Consider the following 20792-nt stretch of genomic DNA (forward strand, 5'->3'; position numbering starts at 1 on the left):
CAATTTGAGGATGCCGTGTAAAATATCACCAATGAACGTACAACTTTACATGCAAGCCGGGAAATTCTGAAGCCTGGACACAATTGCACTAATCATGTTCTAGAGATAATTTTTGTTGACGTTTAGCTGTCCTTTTTCGAGGCAATTTGAGAATCTGTAATTATTTGGGTCGTTATATATATTTTTATTTTTACTATATTATGCCGCTACAGTTACTCACCAATGTGAGCTTAAATTTTTGTACAACAAGCCTTTGTGGGATCATACAATTGTAACTTTGTAAGTGTAAACTTGGGAATGTTGGAAACGGATGCAACAGTACTGGCGCGTGGAAAATGGTTACTTATCTGAATTTTAGTTGATATAAAAATTCAGTATGATTTTTTTCAAGGATGATGGTGATGATTTTTCTTTCGAATAACTTTGATTAATAAATTTTCTAAATTGCCCATTGTTTGTTTCGATCAAAGGTGTTACAGCAATAAGTACGCTATTTGATAGATCGCGTAGTGTTATTTACTCTTTCTTGTAAACGTTTTCATTTTTTGTGTTTTGGTTTTATCGGGTCGATAAGATTGACAGGTTTCTGTTTGCTCAGTTTGGGGCATGCGATAGCTTTTTTAATTTACCATAGTTAGATAACGTTGTTATCGTTATTATTTCAGCAAGTTGGAGCTGCTTTTTCATAAGTAGTTACACAAGTTTACTCTTTAAAGTATGAGTTATGTTGGTGAAGCTCCCATCCTTGCTATGAGGTTTCCCATCGTTTCCGGGTTTTCCTCCTTCTATAGATGACATTTCGTCATTCCTGATATAACTGTTCTTACATTGACTGGAAAGAGACACGTGCATAATCCACAACTTCATCAACACGATGAAACGATGTTTGGTGGCATGCGTTATCCGAATTTTAGTTCACCTATATAGAGACACAAGGCCGGACAACGCTTTGTCTTAAATTTGATTTCGCAGCTGTCTTCGATTCCAAGTTAGAAATAGTGTCGAGTCAGCAATGAACCCCTTCTGAGCCAAGTAAAGGTGTCCTTGAGGTGGTAATTAACTTTGTCGATGTTTAATTAGCTCCAGGAGTTGACTGCAAAGATATCAAGAGGCGCGGTCAATCTCAGGGAGATGGTATGTACTGGTTGGACCCGCATGGAGGAAGCCATTCAAATGCATTCCTGGCCTACTGTGATATGACGTCATACGGTGGAGGATGGACCATGTGTTACACTACCGATGAATACGCCAAACCCAAGACTGAAGTCACGTACAATCCAAAGCTACCTTATGGAACTGACGGGTACAGGACGAACTGTAACAATATCCCAGTGAGTGGATAACCTATGACAATAGGCCTTTTGCAATAATTGATCACGTGACCAAAAATTGGCAATTTTGCAGCTGCAGCTATATGAATTTCAGAAATGCAAAGAGCATATTTTAGTTAGCTAGAACACCAATTTTCAGACCAATAACCGTTAAGGCTGAAATTTCAGGACGATTTGAGTATTGGAAAAATTGTAAGGTTTTGTATGGGAGCAAGAAAGACGTCACGTTTTCCGTAATTAATCGCACAAAAAGGAGATGGTATATAACATAACTACACAGAAAGAAAGAGGGTGCCAAACTTAGCTGGAATATACATTTTCAGACCAATAAAATGAAAGCAAAAGATTTTGTGCCAGTTAAAAAATTGGAAAATTTACAAGGATTTTTATGGAAAAGCACTGAAGCGTGACTGGATGGCAAGCTGGATTTTTCTTATACAAATCCTTCTAATTTTGAACGTCCAAAAAAATTTCCCCTTAGAACATATAAGCCTGACAATTCGCATGTTAGCTTATTTTTATACGCTCTTTCCATTTTTGATAAAATCATTTGCTAAAAAAATAGGTAAATCATTGTGTTTAAGAAAAGTAGGTCACGTGATCAACTGTTGCAAAAGGCCTATCAGTTTCCTTTTTTCCGTTGGGGGAGCAATGATGGCGCAGCGGTAAGAGCACTCGCCTCCCACCAATGTGGCCCGGGTTCGATTCCCGGACTCGGCGTCATATGTGGGTTGAGTTTGGTGTTGATTCTCGTCCTTGCGCCGAGAGGCTTTTCTCCGGCCGTACTCCGTTTTTCTCTTCTCCTGGGAAACGAACATTTTCAAATTCAAACTCGATCTGGAATCTGAGGGCCACAGGTTTGTCAGTCGTAACAGACTGTTAAGTATCGCTCTCGTTAAACAAAGTTGATTTATTACCTTTCCTTACCGGTTCAATACTGCAAGGATAGGCACTAGTAAGATCAACCCTTGTTTGCTGAGATGTGTTGGTTATCCTTCAGAGTTTGACACATTCACGTTCTTATTCCGAATTTTTTTTGTCAGGACAGCTAAGAGTAACACCTTTTTAAAGCAAAAACTGTTTCTTGTAAACCTGACGATTTTTTTCCTTCTCAATTGTTGTAGTTTGCAGAGATAATCTTCATTGATCACCAAACTGGAAACAGGGCCTACTTCAAACGAAAATCCAACCAGCCTGTAAAAGCCATAACTAACTATGGGAAGCGCGCTAACACCTACGGATTGTGGGACGGTTTTGGAGCCATGAGCAGCGCTTACTCCTACCAGCTGTTGATCTGTGATACTTCGTTCTACTCCGGCTTCTTTGTTTCTGGTTACACTAGTAACTGTTACAAGCAATGTAACAGTTGGTGTAATGACAAAGCTTCACCTTACTTTCGTACAGCGGCAACCCATGCGAACTATGACGGCGTGGCCTTCAATACCAATGGTCAATACTCTAAGGTGGTGAGCAACAGACTGATGAGTGTTGGTCTGCGCTAAAAAGACCAAGGGAGGGGGTGGGGGTGGGGGAGATACTCAAACAAGCTTCATACGGGCAGGTTCTGCCCCAAGGTCCAATCCCTTATCCTCTTATAAACCATTTTATTGAGAGAACAGGTAACCCTTTCATATACCTTTCATAAAAAAATGGACCCCTTTATATACCTAAAGTAGGAAAATTACCGGGGATCTCGTTCCGTTGGGTTTGAAAGACCCTTTTAGAGCGGTTTCCAACTGAGCGGCGTAAAACCAAAACCAAATTGCAACAACACAGCGAGCCAATACGGAGCAAATGCATGTAACTGTCGCCAAGCGTTTTGTTGACCAATCACATAGCGTAGTAATGCAAAACCAAAGAAAACGCGAAATTACTTTGGACACTCATGGTGAAAACCGCTCGCTCGGAATTTTCCAGCCAGTTCAATCATTGCGCAAACGGAATCTCTTTACGGTGGTCAATTTACCTTTAGTTATCAATTATGATGATAAACTAGACATTCGTTTTTTAGTCTTCACTAACGCAGTGCCGCAGTTTCTTTAGAAACCAACCCCTTAACTATAAAGAAAAGGAGTCGATGAGCACCTGTCAATTAAACCACGTTATTCTAGACTAGCAGTCATCTGGCTTTGGATGCGCGCTGAGAGAGATAAATAAGTAGGTAGGTAGGGTAGGTTGCCTTTATTTATACACGATGTATATGAAAGCTGAAAGCTTGTGGGGTCGTGTACAATACATTACTACTAAATTAAATACAAATATAACTAAATATTAAATACAATAGACGATTTCCGAGTTGCCTTGAACCTCATTATGAAAGCAAGGCTAAGTGCAAAGTTTTAGTTATGAAAATTAGTTTTCATTCATATGGAAAAAAAATAATTTTCATATGAAAAGTTTTGCACATAGCCTCGCTTTCATAGGGAGGTTCACAGCAACTCGGAAATTGCCTATTAAATGCAGTGTAAAAGCATATTAAAATGTTAAGATATATCAGAGCGCCTTGAAACAGATAAGCTTACATTCAAATATATACAAAATCTTCAAGTTCGAAGCTAGCGGTCGAGGTTGATAATACGTTGAATTTAACGGTCTTAAAAAGTTCTGAAGTTTTGAGATTTTTGGCAAGATTATAATGGCTTGTATCAACAAAATCAGTATATTTGGAAGTCAGCATGTTCCAAAGCAGAGAGCCTCTGTATGCGACAGAATCCTTCATAAAACGTGGCACCAGTAGTGAATCGCGTGCTCTAATTGAGTATGAAAGATTACGCTTCTTGGCGTTAAGTTATTGTTACGAGAAATAGCAACTTGGTTATTAGCCTGTCTAGTTAGCGGTATTGTTCGCGAACGGGGAGGGACCTTAAAAACAAACAAACAAAACGACGACCACGGCGACGGCAACGACAACGCCGCCAAACAATAGCTTTAACAAGGAAATGTCGAAAAAGAATCGCTCTACGCATGCATTCAGTTTTTAATTTTGGTACATTTCTTTGCCGTTCTCGGCAAAACAACGTGAAATAACCAAATTCAAGGTTTTGAGGAGTACGTGGGCACACGATTGTGAATTTATCATTCTCTTTCTTAACTCGAGTGCCATTCCTACCAATTTGGTTCCAGGGTAGTTTGTCGTTTTTGCACTCGTTGAATCAGTAGAAGTAATCCCGAAGTAGCACAAATGAAATGAAGTTATATTTTCAACTGATGTTTACGTTGGCGTTGCTGTCGTTGCTGCCTAAGTTTCTTTATATAGTTTTGACGGCCGAGCCGCCATGAGCGGCGTAAACCAAGACAACAGCGGACTGAAGCCACGATGAAATCCCAAATCTCTTCTTCCTCATTCCCCTCCCGCCTTCGCGTTTCGCCTAACATATCCCGCCAGCCACGCAGGCTACTTGACTTTTTTTGCTGGAGATAAAATCACTGCCTTAAGGATACGCATCAGAGAAACACTTTGCGGGGTCAATACTGCTGGCTGGCTCCGATCCATGAGCGGGCAAGATGAAGCAAACAAATCTTGCCCAGTTAGCACTCAACACTCAACCGTGTTTTTTCAAAACCATTTTCGACACTTTTTGATATTTCTTTTTATATCAGTCGTATCCGATAGCACTCAACAGTCCGATTTAAGATATGAGTAGCATGGATATAGCTAATTTATGAGCACAGTATGCAGATACAACCAGAAAGACAACAATTAATAAGGAGGAGGATACATCCAAATATATCTGCATGCCATTCCTTCAAGACGCTTTTAACTGTAACATATCGTCGAATTTTTACCACAGGATTGTAGCTACGTAGGCCACATATTGTATAGAGCTATTTCAATAAACATCACTCGAAAGCCTACACGACAAGAGCGCCGGTTGCTGTGTGTAATTTCTTAACTTTACCAAAGTCAGGTATGACTCAACCCATTGGGTGTGGGGAGGGGTGGTACTCCCATACATGCAGAAGCTCTTGGTGTGTGACGCTGTAAAGGGAATGGTTTTCAAGCAGTTTAATCTGGGATAGAGTATAGAAATCAGAGAGTTTTGGTCTAGAATAAGGTATCATTTTCCAGGAAACTGATGAATTGCTTGGAGACTTTAGTCTGGACCAGGTTTTCTAGTTGTTGTTGTACACGTAGATTTTATTTTGGCGAGACTGTGATAGTGACTGAGTTTCTGGAAATAGCAAAACGTCCGGGATAGGTTAAGGAGTTTTACTCTTTAGTCTAGCATAGAGTTGCAAGCTGCAGCTGAACTTGGTCTGGTTTAGGGAAAGAGTTTTAGAGTCCCAGCGGTACAACTCCACCCGAAAGTTTTTAGACTACCCCCGGGGCTCTACCCTACGTATATTTAATCACAGGGGTAAATATTTATGGCATCCCTGGGCACTTCATCTTAAGGTACTGCCAACCGTAAAATTGCAGCCAAATTACAAGACTTACACCTACCCATACTACCTTTTAGTCTTTCGCATAAGCTCGAGGCTTTAAAATCCGACAACATTAATTGAAAGAGTTGCATTCGGCTTGGGCGGTCACTAACTGTTCATGGTACGTACGGATCTGTTGGAAAAACTTCTATGAGCTGTTCTATATCTGACCTCATAAAAATGTTCTTAAAGGACCCAAAAAAATATCTAACTTAATTTTTTGGAGCCTCGACATTGTGCTGCCTTCGTTAGAGTAAAAGCATTGACAAAGGCAATAGGTGGATTGCATTGCCACCATGTTGGTACCAAAACAAAAGAAAATTTGCTCACATAGTTTCATAGTTAGTAGAGGCTATGCAGAGTTTGCATAAAAATGGAAGTTAACTCTCCATTGTTCCTATCCGCCAACTAAAATTAAAAGGCAAACTAAACCATAATACGTATAGATGTAGAGATTTATTGGATGTCACACCAGCATCAGATTTCCTACAGGAGAAGAGTTACGTAATGGGTAGGCTTGGCCAGAAAATAAATATATAGCAACTGACAAACATTTTATACGTCCAACATAGCAATAAAATTAATTCAGTATCAAGACCTCACAACAGCACCTCTCTGACTATTTTGTTTCGGTTTGTGCAGTTAATTATGTTGCTAACTATACATTAATAAATATTAATACATTTATTGTTTCTGAGTGTACAAGATCGAAGAACTTCAATGTTCAGTAAGATATAATTGAGTCCTTTGAAATATTCACAACAACTTTCAGGAGTTTAAATGGTCTGCTTGAGGCGTTAAGATTTTGAGGAGTCAAGGAAAGGTTGCATGCATGTATAAATAAGACATTGTGTATCACCTTTCCTACATTCTCCACTCCCAAAATTCGAGGCTGGAATGACGTTTTTTAACACTGAGTTTTAACCCATGTCTTAAAAGTCTTTGATTTTGGAGAGTTTTTCAATCTCCCTTAACAAAAATTAATATTAAAGCACAAAGTCTTTAACCTATCATATTTTTGGTCCAAATACCATCGCAAAGAGCATGCATAATTCATCATTGCTTTAGGTGGATTTCATAAGATAAACGTACTCGAACCAATACAATAATAATAAAAAATATTTTTCTGCTGGATAGCGACTTATACGCTGGATAATGTTATCTTCTCTTTGAACAACTGGGCCCAGGATGGCAGAATGCTAGAAGACTCCTTTTGAATAAATAAAAAGGCAAGCTAAAAGAGTGACATGGGCTTGAGTATCAGCAAGCAAAACAAACTGGCTGAGGCATCCTTTCTTCAGCTCATCAGCATGACAAATTGTTTGGTTTATCAACAGAGTTAAGATAAATTGGCCACTATAAAGAGACTCTGGCTAACGCTCAAAACGTTGGCACTCGAATCTCTTTATGGTGGCCAGCTTACCTTTAGCTATCAACTTTGTTCAACTTGATAAGCCAAACATTTGCCATAGCCAAACTTATGCATGACGCACAATTTAGATGGAGACTGCCAGCAGACTACTTGGGAGCCAAGTCGATAGGTGAAGAAAATTTGTCAAATTTTACAGAGGTAATGTTCAATGTTATTTCATAACAGCCACACCAGCTACTGCTTTGCACATGCCCATCTGGCCAGCAGTCTTCCATTCACCAACTTGAGGGTCAAAGAATTCTACTTTGTTGCGGTATGACACACCATCATGACCTCCGAGAGCGTACAGACACCCATTCACTACTCCAACACCATGTCCACTGCGACACACACTCATTGGTGCCACAAAAGCCCATCGGTCTTCCTCTGGGTAATAGCGTTCTAAGGAGAAAAGACACTGATTTTTTCTCCTTTATGGATTATGGAAGTGTTTATGAAGTAGAATTAGATAAAAACAACAACTTACAACAAAAAAGAAAACAAAAATGGCCGGTCCCAGGCTTTTTTTTCTCAAATAATTCACTGAAAACAGTTACCCAACTAGGATCCAAAGTGGATCCGTGGGAAATTCATGGGTTCACTTTAGCACTTTAACATACACTGCAGAGTTAATTCTCTGATCCATTATTTGAGTCCTTAGTGCCAGCGGCACAACATCTATTTGTACCCTTTACATTCACATTGCGGCAATTACCACCATAATCACCCACGACTTGTTCCTGTCTGGCCTCTGGCTCAGTCAGTACAGCAATAGATGATCAAATATGGAGGTTGTGGGTTTGATTCCTGCATTTGGATTTATAACAGACAAGCTTTTGATTCCCTCACAGAATCTCTTTTGGATCCTGATCAGGTAACGGTTTTCAATTTGGTCAACATGACAGGGACAAGCAGCAACATCTTTGTTATTAATATGTTTTTTCTAAATATTCAAAAGCAAAAGTTTTGCTTTGTGCACATGTTCAGACAAAAACTTTAAATAATTGCCTAACTTTATAATAAATTCATTTAGACTATCTTGTCTTGTGTACAGGCCTAAATAAAATCTCAAAATAATTGCTAACTTTAGAATTAAATATCAATTTCCCTATCGCAAATGGCATTTTTGATGATTAACCTTCAATTTGCCGAGATGACAGACAGAAGAAAGCACCTCTGCATGGGACATTAGATGGACTCTCCCGAGTCAACAGGTTAAGAAAGGAGTTGAATCTGATGATTGCCTAATATGTTCCATGTCCTACCTGATGTACTGAGATTTGAGGTTCCATCATAACCCCCTGTAGCATACAAACATCCCCCCAGGGTGGCCACGCCTACACCGCCCCTCCGTGCACCCATGGATGCAACGTAACTCCATTCATTAGTGACTGGGTTGTATCTCTCCACTGTCTTTAAATAAATGATGCCATCGTGTCCACCAACAGCATACAGATAACCTGAAATAATAATAACAAAAACTAATTGAATTTATAATACAAAAAAAAAATTATGTCAAAAACAAAGTTTTAATATTAAATTGTTTTTGGGTCTGTTCTTTGAAATAGAAAACCTTGCATTGCATCAGAAGATCCTAGGCAAACAAGACATGCCATCACATTGTATGTTATTTAGTTCGCCTGTTTCAGCTACATGTAGTTATGTTGAATCCAATGTATTTAACTTTTATTTAATTTATGTAAGAATTTTTTGTCATTTGTTGTTTTTTTTTTTTTTACATTTTAAATGGAGTAGTATCACTTGTTGTGGGACTGGTTGTATCGCTTGCAGTGTTCTCTAATGTTGTCTCTCTGTGGTTTTAAATTTTTTTCCCTTCAGTAAAATCCCCTATAGGGAATATTTCCTCATTCTATGTAGTTTAATTATTAATTTTTTGGTTTTCATATCGATTTCATCGTACTTTTGTTCCTTTTAACTTTTAAGACCCACCAATATGGCAATGATTCATTTCTGTTCACAGTGTACCTGTATTTCAAAGTTCTAACCGTTTTGGGATGGGCCTTTACCTCTTACAAATGAGTGATTAACTAGAAGAATACACCTTATTGTGCTTGCGCATCAACTTGTTCTTATCTCACGCCAGACTTAAAGGTAACTGCTACATGTAACAATACCTTACCTGGTCCACAACCATCGCTCTCCTTTTTCTCCAAAACACCAACAGCCACGTGCCTGCGAGCATTGGACATGCTTTCCACTCTCTTCCACTGATCAAGTTTTGGATCATACGCTTCAACAGAGTCCAGAACTGATATGCCATCATAGCCACCAATGGCATACAGTAAACCACCGAGAGCAGCAGCCGCAACGTAACGACGAGGATGATTCATGGATGCAACAAACTTCCATTCTTTTGTTGCAACATCGTAACATTCCACACTGAGTCCATAATAAGAGAAAACTTGTCAAAAATAATCTATCAACTAGAAACATTTATAAACCCTTTAATCCCTAACAGTGATCAACATCAAATTTCTCCTCGTAATATCAATGCTTATTCAGCCCCCTGAGGTCATGAGAATTAAGGGTATGATCACCCTATGAAGTGCTGCTCAGGAGTGCTGAGTGTTGGACACTTTTTAAGTCAATAGTACCAAAAAGAAGGTTTTCATTCTTCTTGCATGTGTTTGCCGTTCATTGCACTCATGGAAATGGGCAAGAACCTTTCTTTTCTCGCTGGACAATTATTTTGCAAAACTTTGAGACTCAGATATTCAAATTTCGAGAATACGAAATGGTCAAAATTCTAGCAAGCACGGGATTCTGAGATGCTAACTTACATGTAAAATTGCAAGAATTTAATTTGAGACTCAGTTAATATTTTTCAAGACTCGTTGTTTTCGAAAGACCATTCTATACCCCTTAAGGAGACTATTGATGCCTTCTAAAAGTGCTGTGCTCAACAAAATTCTGTTCTAACCTATTCAAGTATGTGGTGCCATCATGTCCTCCTACCGCATACAGCTTGCCATCAAGTACAGCAACGCCCACCCCACTGCGCGGCGTGTTAATGGGGGAGATATACTTGACTTTACCACTGTGAAAGTCATATTGTTCTACAGTTCTCACTGGATGACCAGTTGAATCCATTCCACAAACACTAAATAGTTTACCAAACGTGGATCTTCTTGGTCGAGATTTCTGGCCTCCAAGTTTGCTCCGTCTATCTGGGAGCATGTGAAAATTCTTTGCCTCATCAAGGAGATTCCTACATGCAATGTCTTGTCGGATAAGTTCCTCTTTTTCTACTTGATCCACTAAAAAATGGGGAGATAGCGAGGGTAGGCGAATTTGCCCAAGAAGCTCAGCCAAGAAAGATTGTCTCTCTTCTACATCTTGTCTTGCCCACGCAATGAGCGCGTTGTAAACGTCTTCTTCAGAATCGACGTTTAGTTCTTCACAAGACAACAACACGGCGAGGTCATCGCGAGGAAGAAGTAGAAATTCCTCGTTCTGCACAACGTCGTTAAAGTGTTCGTAAATGTATTTCTCGGAGGCTTGAAGCAGGCCAGTGCAAGAGTGCGCGTTGGCAAACGAACGAATTCCCAAACAGTTGGAAGGGTGAAGTTGTCGTTGTAGAAAATCAGAACAAGCTTTCTGAATTGCGGACAGCTGAAATAACGATGAAGTGTAAAGCAACGACTGCACTGTGTCAATTGTGATATCAAGCTTTCCCGTGTAAGCAAAATCTACGAGCAGTTCTACTGTCTTGTAATCAACATCTTTCAAGGTCACGGTTTCTTGAAGACTTTCCATCATTCCGTTGGTAAACATGGCGAGAAAGTACGAGCTAAACGAAGCCAAAACTAGACGGTGTGCGTGGATTTGTTTGTTGCCAACACAGATGATTACATCGCAGAGTTGTTGGCGTTTTCTCAAGTCGTCCATCACCATCAACGCTTTAATCCCGTGCTTGCTTCCCGCTTCGAATTTAACAGAATCATCGTCGAGTTGGGGCGAAGAATTGTCTTGTGAAACCCGGTCAAAATCCATGTCGATCGCGGATTCACGCTGGGGAAGGCAATAAAATATTAATTTAATTTAGGTATAGCCCCAAAATGATTCGGAATGACCTAGAAAATATGCTTTTAACAAGGATTAAGTAAGCATAGACAAGTACATGTAATTGAGAACATGAAAAAGCTGTCGGTTTGTCTTGGTTCGGAAGTTGGCGAAAAGAATCGTGAAAAACATACCTGTCTGATTTGTCCTTTAACTTTTTCAGTCGAAGAGCGTTGTGTTATCTTGCACTTTAATGAGATTAGTCCCTGTTTAGCTAGAACAATTTCAGAACAAGATCAAAACATAACCACGCGACCACCCAAACAAACACACGACCTTTCGATCGGAGACAACATAGAATGATTAGAATCAACATACACAACGGACTTTTGCTGGCCAATGAAACCGCTGGTCATTTAATCATGTGACGTAAATCCGGCCACGTGATTGGTGCACCGATAGACTTGGAAAAGACGATAGAAACAAAATGCTTGTGTAGCAACGAGGGAATACAGGCCGTGATGCCGGGATATTTATGACTGCTTTTTATCGATTAGATTTATGAATGGCAATATTGTGGAAGGATTATTGACGCTGTGAACATGATCTACGAAAATTTTCGCCATACTCACGGCAGTGGATCTGGTGCGGGTGAGTATGAATTATTGCTTACATTCTTTTATTGACAAGAGATTGCACTGCACTACGAGCGAAGTTTACAGACAAGTTTTCTAATTGTTCTTTAAAGTGGCTCGAGAGTAGCTTTAATAAGGTATACTGTCTGTGACCAGATAAGCAAATGGCGTTGTAGTATTGCGATAAAAGGATAGGTCAGAATATAGTAAATTGAGCTGTAAGCTCCTGTGTGCGTAATGTTAATCATTGAATGCGCGCTCGAGCTCCTCAACTTACAATAAACGTTTACACCAGTCATGTTTTCTTTCAATTACTCTGATGATTCAAGAATCTGAAGTAATATATATTTTTGTGAAAATAACATTTTGACAGTTGCTTACTGTTACAGTAGAATTCTTTGTTTTTATGATTCTCTAGTATGAACTTAATTACAACTGATAATTAATTAAGCTTACACGAAATATAAGCTTACACCTTATTTATATTTTCCAAGCTAATAAAGTTTTCGTTCAATATTTTGACATTTTTATACCTGCCTGATCATGACACATTGTACCATAATTTGTGCAGACTGTTGCTATAAAAATATTAGCATTTGTCAACCCTTGACTCTACTTCATCATTCCAATCTACTGTAGTTGTTGCACACAACACTAGTAACCTTTAGATCAGAGTACAGATACAAGATTGAGTACGAGTACGGCTTTCAAATTTCAAATCAGTCACATCCCCAGAACTCTCGCTCCTTCCCATTCTATACCAGCAGATAAGAAGACCCTTGAAACAATTTATTTGGTGACTGACAGGTGGTTATCTAAACCACGTAAACTAGATTTGAAAAGCTGTAAATATCGTACTCAATCTCAGTCTCAGTCAACTCTGAACGTCCCTAATTTCAGGGATGACAAACACTAGTGTGTGCACATAGAAGCTTAGTCCATGCCTCCACATGATTGAATTAGCCAGTCATTAACTTAACTGTATACTGTACCTGTAACCTGGATTATCCTAGTCTCGATTTCAAGCTGCTGTTCAGGAAAATCAGACCCGAGAGAGCAGCAGAGATCAAGCTTACAATGTAGGAATGTCTGCTCTATTCAAGTTTTGTACCAGCTTTAGAAGCAGATACATTTCTGGAGATATATATACATTCCTCAAATCTGTGCAGTAAAGTTTGGATGCCTATTAATATTAGTTTTGCTTGCATGGGCATAATGCTGTCTACATGTACCTAAGAGTACTTTCCATTTGCCTTAACTGACCGGCCAGACCAGCCAGTCTGTAAATTGAATGCGTCATTTTGAAGGGATGGTGCTGTAAAGTCTTGAAAAATAATCCCTCCGAAATTGAGGTACAGTGTATGGCACTATTTTGAACAAATTCAAAGGGCTGCCAGGATAAAGTATCCCGCAGATTGGTACATTCTGTTCATGGACTGATGGTCTGGCCAGCCAGTTCAGACTAGTTATACTCAGTCTGGAGAAGCTTCCAACAAAATGAATGCAGTATGAAGTGTTATTACAGGTGAATTCATGATTAACAAGTTTGGCCTTTTTTGTTTTTAACTTTAGGACCAGTTGAAGGTTCAACAAGGGTTAATGGAATGGTAGCACCTAAATCCAAGAACACTAGGAATGGATATAGCACCTCAATGATTGAACCTGCAACTCCGTCAAAAAGTGAACGTCTGAATTCTCCCAATACGAGTAAATGGGAACCAGATGTGCGCATGCTTCTGTCAACATCTCAGTGGCTCAAGGTACATGTACACAATTACTTAATATATTATAGTGTAGCCGGACCCTCGTAGCTGATGCTCTTTTGGCTCGTCATGCAATCTTTCCTCTCCAGTGAGGGACTGCAAAAAGAGCGTCTGGCAGCAGGGAGGCTTGGTTCAATGATGCTTTAAGGTAACTGCCATGTTTCACGAGTACCTTCAGGGAAATCTAGCATACGCGCGCTGCTTTCGATAAAACTACGGGAAACTATATATCACTGTAAAGCTGATAAAGTGAAGTTTGCGAAAATATCAATGTTTTTTTATTTTGTTGGATACATAAGCGCTCAGAGGCCTGCAAACTCAATACTAGCGACGTGTACTTAACTGAATTACCCACTCTCACGCAAAGGCGCACAACCAAACTGACTGCACAATATCAATCAGGAGATAATAGGCTAACAAAGTGTGTCAGGCTTTTTCTTTATTCCTATTGGTTTGTGAGAAAACCCATCCTAAAGATGGACAATGGAAAATTTTTGTAGTCCCGTCAGATGTTAACACGTCACGAGAAAAATATTTTGAATTTCGTAAAAGCCTGACACACTTTGATGCATTAATATCTGATGACCATTTTCGCCTTATTTCGTTGAAATCTGGCAAATCTACATACCCTATTAATTCATTTGAAGATGGGGCATTCGCGCAAAAACTAAAGCCGTGTTTTCGGCCTTGAATCATTTCCCGAGTTTTCGTACCTCATTAAAATACTTGTCAACGCGCTCACGTCGCCGGCCAATCAAAAACAAAGAAACATTCCCTGGGGAGTTCTGTAAGCATTTAGTGTTACTTTAATATTGTAAAGCGATTTCTTTATGGGAAAAGTTAAGTCTGGCGCGAGAAAGCCACCGGCGAAACCAAAACAAAGAAGAAAACGGCAGATAGACGCAGAACATGAAACTGGCAGCCCCAGCGGAGTTGACACAAGACACGCACTCCTTACCGCTATCAGTACACGAGGCTGCGCGCTGAGGTTCGCTGCTTATTTTCAGTCAGTCAACAATGGCGAAAGTGGCTGGATTGTCGCCGGCATCTTCGATTTCGTACTCCGAACTGATGTTCAACTCTCCACTATCCAATTTCTCGTCCTCGAATTTCTCTGCTGCCGAGGCAGTTATAAAAAATCTGACTGGTTGTACCAAGAACCCTTGTCGCTCTCCGCCAGCTGAAGTTTTTTGGCTTCGTCAAATGATTTCTCGACCTTCTTTGGGCCCGGTTTTTTCGTAACTGTCACCCAAGGCGACTTTTCTAGTTTCGCTTTCTTCATAACAACCTTTTAGTTTTTACGCAATGCTTGAATCCAAACTGGAACGCTGTTTCATAGTAAAATTTTACATACAACGCCGTGAAATGCGATGAACACGATGTAGACAAAAATATGCAGATTTGCCGGTAATGCGAGATCGCGGGTAAATTTGACGCGTAATATCTCAACACAGTCCCGCATAAATTGGATTATGACACCTTCACTCGCTCACCGCTTTTGCTACAAAACTTTGTTTTTCAGATAGCTCGCGTTCTTTTTAAGATTTCTAACGGCTGTTTTCACGAAACTTTGCATCCCTTTCTTGTTTCAACAATTATCTAAAAAAATTTATTTGAGAAAAATTCGACCTTCCTTCCCTATAAGTAACCTTAAGTTTTAAGAAAGTGATTCATCAACTGGATAGCAGGATTGTTCAGTTCCAGAAAATATCCATACTTCCCTCACAGAAGGTATTTTTGTTTTACACCTCCCCCCCCCCCCCCAAGAAATTCCAGTTTTGTTTCATACTTTGCTCCTAAAATTTTGGATTCTAAGACCCCCCTCCCCCAAAGAGTTTCCAATGACCTTCCGTGGGGTGAGTATTGATTTTTTTTAGGAACTGCACATTTCATTCACATTTTGAACAGCTTGGCAAGAGGTTATTGCACCTGGGCAGGATAGTTAAAGTTCTTGTATAATTATGTTCTTTTATTGAAAAAGTTGGTTCAGAGACATTGGAAGCAGCTGAGCGAAGTGGTGTTCACAGGTGGTTAATTTGCCAGTTGGCTGTTGCTTAATGAACCCCTAGGCTAGGATCCACTTTATTAGGGAGGTGGGGTCTCTTACATGTAGGACATCATTTTGTGTGTTAGGATGCAATTTAGAAAGGGTTAATTTGTTCATAAAAACCAGGTCTCCAATAAATTGTATTAATTTTACTGTTTCTTCTAAAGCTTGGTTTGTAAAGGCCTTGTAGTTTTGAAACACCCAGTGTTCCGTTCACCTGGTCCAATAATATTATTCCTAGAGATTATAGTGTGAAAATACACTGTTATCTTTTCATTGCAGATCCATGGCCTGAAAAGACACAAACTGGACATGGGTCAAATATTGCCCTCTATAGGATTCAGACATTCAGACGGTATGTACAGAAGATTATACTGTAATTAAGTTATTCAATGCTTTTCAGTGTTTAGGGAAATTTCAGGTGTCAAAATTCAATTTTGTATTTAATTTACTAATAAAAGGTCATTCCTGACTACTGTTTTGTATGATTCCTTCTGTGCAGATTATGTAAGGCCTCTTAAGAAACCAGTGCGTGCAAGATACTGCAAGGGACTTTTCACTCAGGTCCCCTACAGGGACGGCACTGTGTACAATGTAAGTACTCGATAGCATTGTGAAAGGGCTGGGGGTGGGGTATTTCCTATTTTGATTAATAGAAGGAAACAGACTTGCCTTAATTTTGGTTATAGTTATTTACAAATTATCTTAATAAGCATGTTAAAAGTTGTGAATATCATTGACAGCTTGTTGCCAGTAAAGAGAAACTTCGCATGATTGAAAGCCAGCTAACTCAAGCCATATCACTTTACAAGCGGCGCCTAGAATGGCTGACAACTGAGAGGTAATTAAGAATAAAAATGGATAACTTCTTATATTCACTGGGCATCCTTGACTTCCTTTTTACCGAAATAAAATAAATCACATTATTTAAGTGTCAATGTATTTAGCGTAGAGCACTAATTGATGACACTTTCCAGATCAAATTGGAATTTAGATGACAAGGAATGTTTGATGACATTATGTAAATTATTAGGCATTTTTAGGACCACTGATAATTTGGAATTCTTTTCTGTTCTATTGTTATGTAGTCGACGGGTTTTCGGAGTGATAGAAGAACGCTGCATCTGTATTGTACTGGATGTGAATACAACAAGTCAATCTGAGTTTAGTACATACCTTCATGTACTGGTGCAAGCACTGAAGGAACAAGTCATGTTCATTGCAAAATTTAATCTCATCAGGTACTATACTGCAATTTACATTCGATGTATTTGTGTTACAATGTAAAAGCTGATAATTTTTTTAGGGAGCTTTGTTTTTGGTATTAAATACCAGTTATTTGTGCAGAACACATCGTCGCATCCCATTAAATAAATTTGTGACTTGGAGACATCCTTTAATATATGTAATACTATGTGTAATGATCTGATCTAAATGCATAAAAGTATTAAATTTGTGTGGTATACATGTTTATGATTAAATGAGTACAAGTCATGTACAGTCAACTCTTGCCTTGTGGACACCATACATGTACTATTACAGACAACCTGATAATACAGGCAGCTACTAAATCCCTGGCAAAAATATAATTACTAACAGAAGTTTGGCTGAAATAAATTCCTGCTAAAAATATTACAGACTCTCGCTCTTAAGGACGCTAATTCACAGTCCCAAGGGACGTTGGCTGTACGTGTTCAGGGAGAAAACACCAGAACAGTGCTTAGTCATGTACATGTAAGCTATTGTTGACTCTGGAGTTTTCAAATTAAACTCTCATAGCCATGCTATCAAACTACAATGATCAGACGGCTACAGCTGTATGATTCCTGCGTTCAAACCATTTTATTAAATAAAAGTAAATTTCAAATGCCAGATGTGCCATGGATGCAGATTGCTGGCAAGAACATGCAGTCAATGTCACTCTAGACAGCATGGAGGGTGCTCTTAATTGGATTTGGGACCAGAAGACAACAGTGCCTCGCTCATCAACAGCTACAGTTGAAGGAATCCTCAAGGCACTGGCTGATGAACATGTGAGTGACTAAAATCTTCAGGTGCATGAGTGTACAGTCATGTATTTCTAATTTCCATAAGATGATTAAGTACATGACTTGTATGTACATGTAATACTGACAGTAAATGTACATGGTAAATGCAAGATTTGACATTGTAATTAATAAATATTAAATATATTTAATTAATATATACAATGTAGTCTAGTAAACAGTATTTCTAGACTAACAACTCATTATTAGAGCTGAGCATGATTGACTGGTCAGCGAACTACACATTGTAGACCTTAATATCAATAATTATTAATATCACCTTATTAGTTTTTCCATCTTGGTATAACTTAACACAGTAGAAAACTGAGTTTCATATTATTAACTTTCACTGATCATGCTTGAAAAGGATGTGACCTGCAGCTGTGCGTGCATGGAATGACCTAGAATGTCAGTGGACTGATAACATTAACCGTAACTGTAGGCTTTTTTAGAAATGGTTACTGTATATTGTTTTAATGTGACGTCACATCATTCTGGTCACCATATTGGTGTCCCCCTTTCCATTAGTAATACATAAATGTAATATAATACATACATGTATGCAAATGTGACTCACATCATTCTACAATTTTGCAGTCTTTTAGAAATGAATAATTCAGGAAGTGAAGCTGAAGTACAAATGTATAATTTTGAAAAAAATTATTTAGTTAATTTAAATAGTTAGTGTTTTCTGCCTACTGTAATTATGTCATGAGTTTGTACATGTACAGTATTAGGTTGTAAATTTAATATTTAAGTGTTTCACCTTTCCAATGCAAGGGGGATTAAATTTGGTTGTTTAATTTCAATTGTAGATTGAGGCTGTTTACCTTCTTACTGAAGGAAGTACTTCAGATGGGTCTCAGGAAATGTTGAAGAGAAAGGTGTGATGTTTAATAATAAACTTATTGTAAAGCATAATATGGTTTTGATGTACTGTAGTTTGGTGACTGAGTCACCAAACTACCTGTATGTAGTACTAATTAAATCTTCAACTAAATTCCTGAATCAGTTGTCTATTGCCTTCTCAGGTACAAGGATGTCGTGTACCAGTTCATATTGTTTCCCTCAACTGCAATAATCCAGCAACCATCACATTTTTGAAGGACATATCCCGAATGACAAAAGGGAGGTAAGTTTCACACAAAAATGCTAGCGGTATCCCTATCTACATGTAATTAAGCATAAGTAACATATAGCATAACTAAGCATAACTAATAATATTATTATCAGTTACATGTATGTATTAGCAAGGTGGATTTGAGACCACCCCTCCATACAGTGTAACTCAGAGAATATTATTGCGGCCCAAGTTATTATTTTATAGCGGAATGAAACTTGCAGAGTAAAAGTAATTGTGGTACATCCAAAAGTGTTTCCTTTGAAGTAATTTTGCAATGAGAGGTGATAATGTCACATGATATGCTGGGAATTACTTTGCAATCATGGTTTCCAAATTATTCACAGTGCCTTGCAACTTGGTTTGCCATCTTGGACTTTTTTTTATTTTCTCAAGAATCCCAATGCCCTGTGAAAAGTTACCTATATCAAAGCAAACTTGAGAGAACCTACACATTTAAGACAACAACTGCAATGCTACACTTAATTGTAATATAGTGTTAACAATATTGGACTGACCTGCAAACTGATATAAACTATTGCTTTAAGTTATTGCTATTTCTTATTGGTGTACCTTATTATTAATATTATTTTGATTTCCCCATTCATTTAGTTTGTAAAACATGATACTTGCAGAGAATCTTGAACTGGCCTTGATTCAATCAAATGTGGAACCTAATATAACTTTTTAGCCTGGGAATTCATTACATGTAATTCATCAAATGTGGCCATTCAAGTAAAAGTTACCAAAAAGTATACCTCCCTGTGGCACTGTTTCCTTTCTAAAGCTGCACTATCTCACAAAATTAAATGATTCCAATCAGTGAAAATTTTGTCAGTTTTTAGCTTGACTACTTTTGGTGTTGAAATTTGATTTACTTTACTTACAACACTGTATTTCCTTGACCCCAAGGGGGGAAATGGGCCAGCCCAGTGTTGAAAAGATCAAGTTAAATCCACTAATTTTAATACATTAAACCATGATTACTATGCCGCAGAATATCCACAGTATTACAAGCCTGATCACTCTTTTCAACTGACAACATTAATTACCTAAGCTGGTCAACTTGACACACATGTAATAACTTGTTACTGTGTTCAAAATCAGGTTCCATGCTTATTCAGTTGCTAATGAATATGAAGACAGCTTTGACAGCTTCACCCAATCTTTGGAGGTGGACAGCTCCAGTCAGCCTCGCGGGCGCGGTAGAGGTGATGGCATGCCATCGTTGAAGCTTGGTGTGGGGGTCAGGGAGGATGTCATCACTCTGTGGGAGGAGCTGGACGAAGCAAGGAACACCCTGGCTGAGATTCAAGCTCTGTTATGTGAAATAAAAGATCCAAAAGAAACTCCAAGTAAGGGTGTGTTTAATAGACATGTAATACATGTACTAGTGGGGAGACTGGGCAGTGACAGAGAAATTGGCAAAAACTGGGGCTGGAGGTCAGTGGGAGGTGGAGAAAAGTGCAAGTATCAAGCATCAAATTTACTTGCTCTCCAGAATTCAATTTGCAAGTGAAGCTGAAAAAAATGAATAATATTGTTACTTAACCAGTATTAGATATATAGCTGCAGTACCAATATGTCAATCTCCTATAGTCTATTGTACTGTGTTTACTTCTGGCTGTTGAAGAAACTAAGGTAATAATATTGGGAATCAAGGGGGGAGCACTTTACGATTGTATGGCTAAGTGTTTGTCTCCTTTTCAAGACTGTTCACTTAGCATCTTAATTATTAGAATCGCAATTGTGACAAACATACCAAGCTATTTATTTACAAGCTATTTGTTTAGTTATTTACAAGTTAATTTACGTATAACAGAGTATTTTTAATATTGCAGTATCTACATCTCTAAGTGTTGCACCAGAGCAGGCTCAACCAACAGTAAATGGTTCTGCTGTGTCACATACAAAGGGCAGGAGTGAGATGTACATGAGTTCAAGAGATTGGCTCAAGGTATACATTTAGTAGATGTACCCTGAATTAACCCT

General features: G+C 38.6%; 3 protein-coding genes across 4 annotated transcripts in view; 2 read left to right on the forward strand and 1 right to left on the reverse strand.

Moving 5' to 3' along the window:
- LOC146485783 (uncharacterized) overlaps nt 1–2849 on the forward strand; it is an 11671-nt gene extending 8822 nt beyond the window's left edge. Inside the window, exons 10-11 of the mRNA XM_085103130.1 lie at nt 1081–1331; nt 2456–2849. Coding sequence (XP_084959256.1) covers nt 1081–1331; nt 2456–2833 — 629 coding nt within the window. The 3' untranslated portion in view covers nt 2834–2849. The remainder of the gene's footprint in view (nt 1–1080; nt 1332–2455) is intronic.
- Nucleotides 2850–6193: 3344 nt separating this feature from the next.
- On the reverse strand, nt 6194–11536 carry LOC146485785 (kelch-like protein 18). Its single transcript, XM_085103149.1, has 5 exons — nt 11385–11536; nt 10109–11199; nt 9308–9567; nt 8433–8627; nt 6194–7569 (listed from the first exon to the last, which is right to left on the reverse strand). The coding sequence occupies exons 2-5, from the start codon at nt 11179–11181 to the stop codon at nt 7340–7342; spliced, it is 1758 nt and encodes a 585-aa protein (XP_084959275.1). The 5' UTR covers nt 11182–11199; nt 11385–11536; the 3' UTR covers nt 6194–7339.
- Nucleotides 11537–11660: 124 nt separating this feature from the next.
- LOC146485786 (von Willebrand factor A domain-containing protein 3B-like) overlaps nt 11661–20792 on the forward strand; it is a 34497-nt gene continuing 25365 nt past the window's right edge. The window contains exons 1-11 of one of the 2 annotated variants that reach the window (XM_085103155.1): nt 11661–11841; nt 13398–13585; nt 15918–15990; nt 16138–16229; nt 16379–16476; nt 16724–16876; nt 17509–17668; nt 18496–18564; nt 18712–18812; nt 19908–20161; nt 20642–20757. In XM_085103155.1, the coding sequence (XP_084959281.1) occupies nt 11793–11841; nt 13398–13585; nt 15918–15990; nt 16138–16229; nt 16379–16476; nt 16724–16876; nt 17509–17668; nt 18496–18564; nt 18712–18812; nt 19908–20161; nt 20642–20757 (1353 nt within the window). In that variant the 5' untranslated portion in view covers nt 11661–11792. The remainder of the gene's footprint in view (nt 11842–13397; nt 13586–15917; nt 15991–16137; nt 16230–16378; nt 16477–16723; nt 16877–17508; nt 17669–18495; nt 18565–18711; nt 18813–19907; nt 20162–20641; nt 20758–20792) is intronic. The other variant, XM_085103156.1, reaches the window with a different exon arrangement.

The sequence above is a fragment of the Pavona decussata genome, unplaced genomic scaffold (assembly GCF_977016875.1).
Source record: "Pavona decussata unplaced genomic scaffold, jaPavDecu1.1 SCAFFOLD_25, whole genome shotgun sequence".
NCBI lineage: Eukaryota > Metazoa > Cnidaria > Anthozoa > Scleractinia > Agariciidae > Pavona > Pavona decussata.

Bases quoted from the DNA above. Each gene is read 5' to 3' on its own strand.
- LOC146485785 (XM_085103149.1), bottom strand. From the start codon at position 11,181: ATGGATTTTGACCGGGTTTCACAAGACAATTCTTCGCCCCAACTCGAC. The intron at 9,568-10,108 runs GTTAGAACAGAA...TTATGGACTCAG, and splicing joins GGCACCACATACTTGAATAG to TGTGGAATGTTACGATGTTG. The intron at 7,570-8,432 runs GTAGGACATGGA...TTTTCTCCTTAG, and splicing joins CTCAAATCTCAGTACATCAG to AACGCTATTACCCAGAGGAA.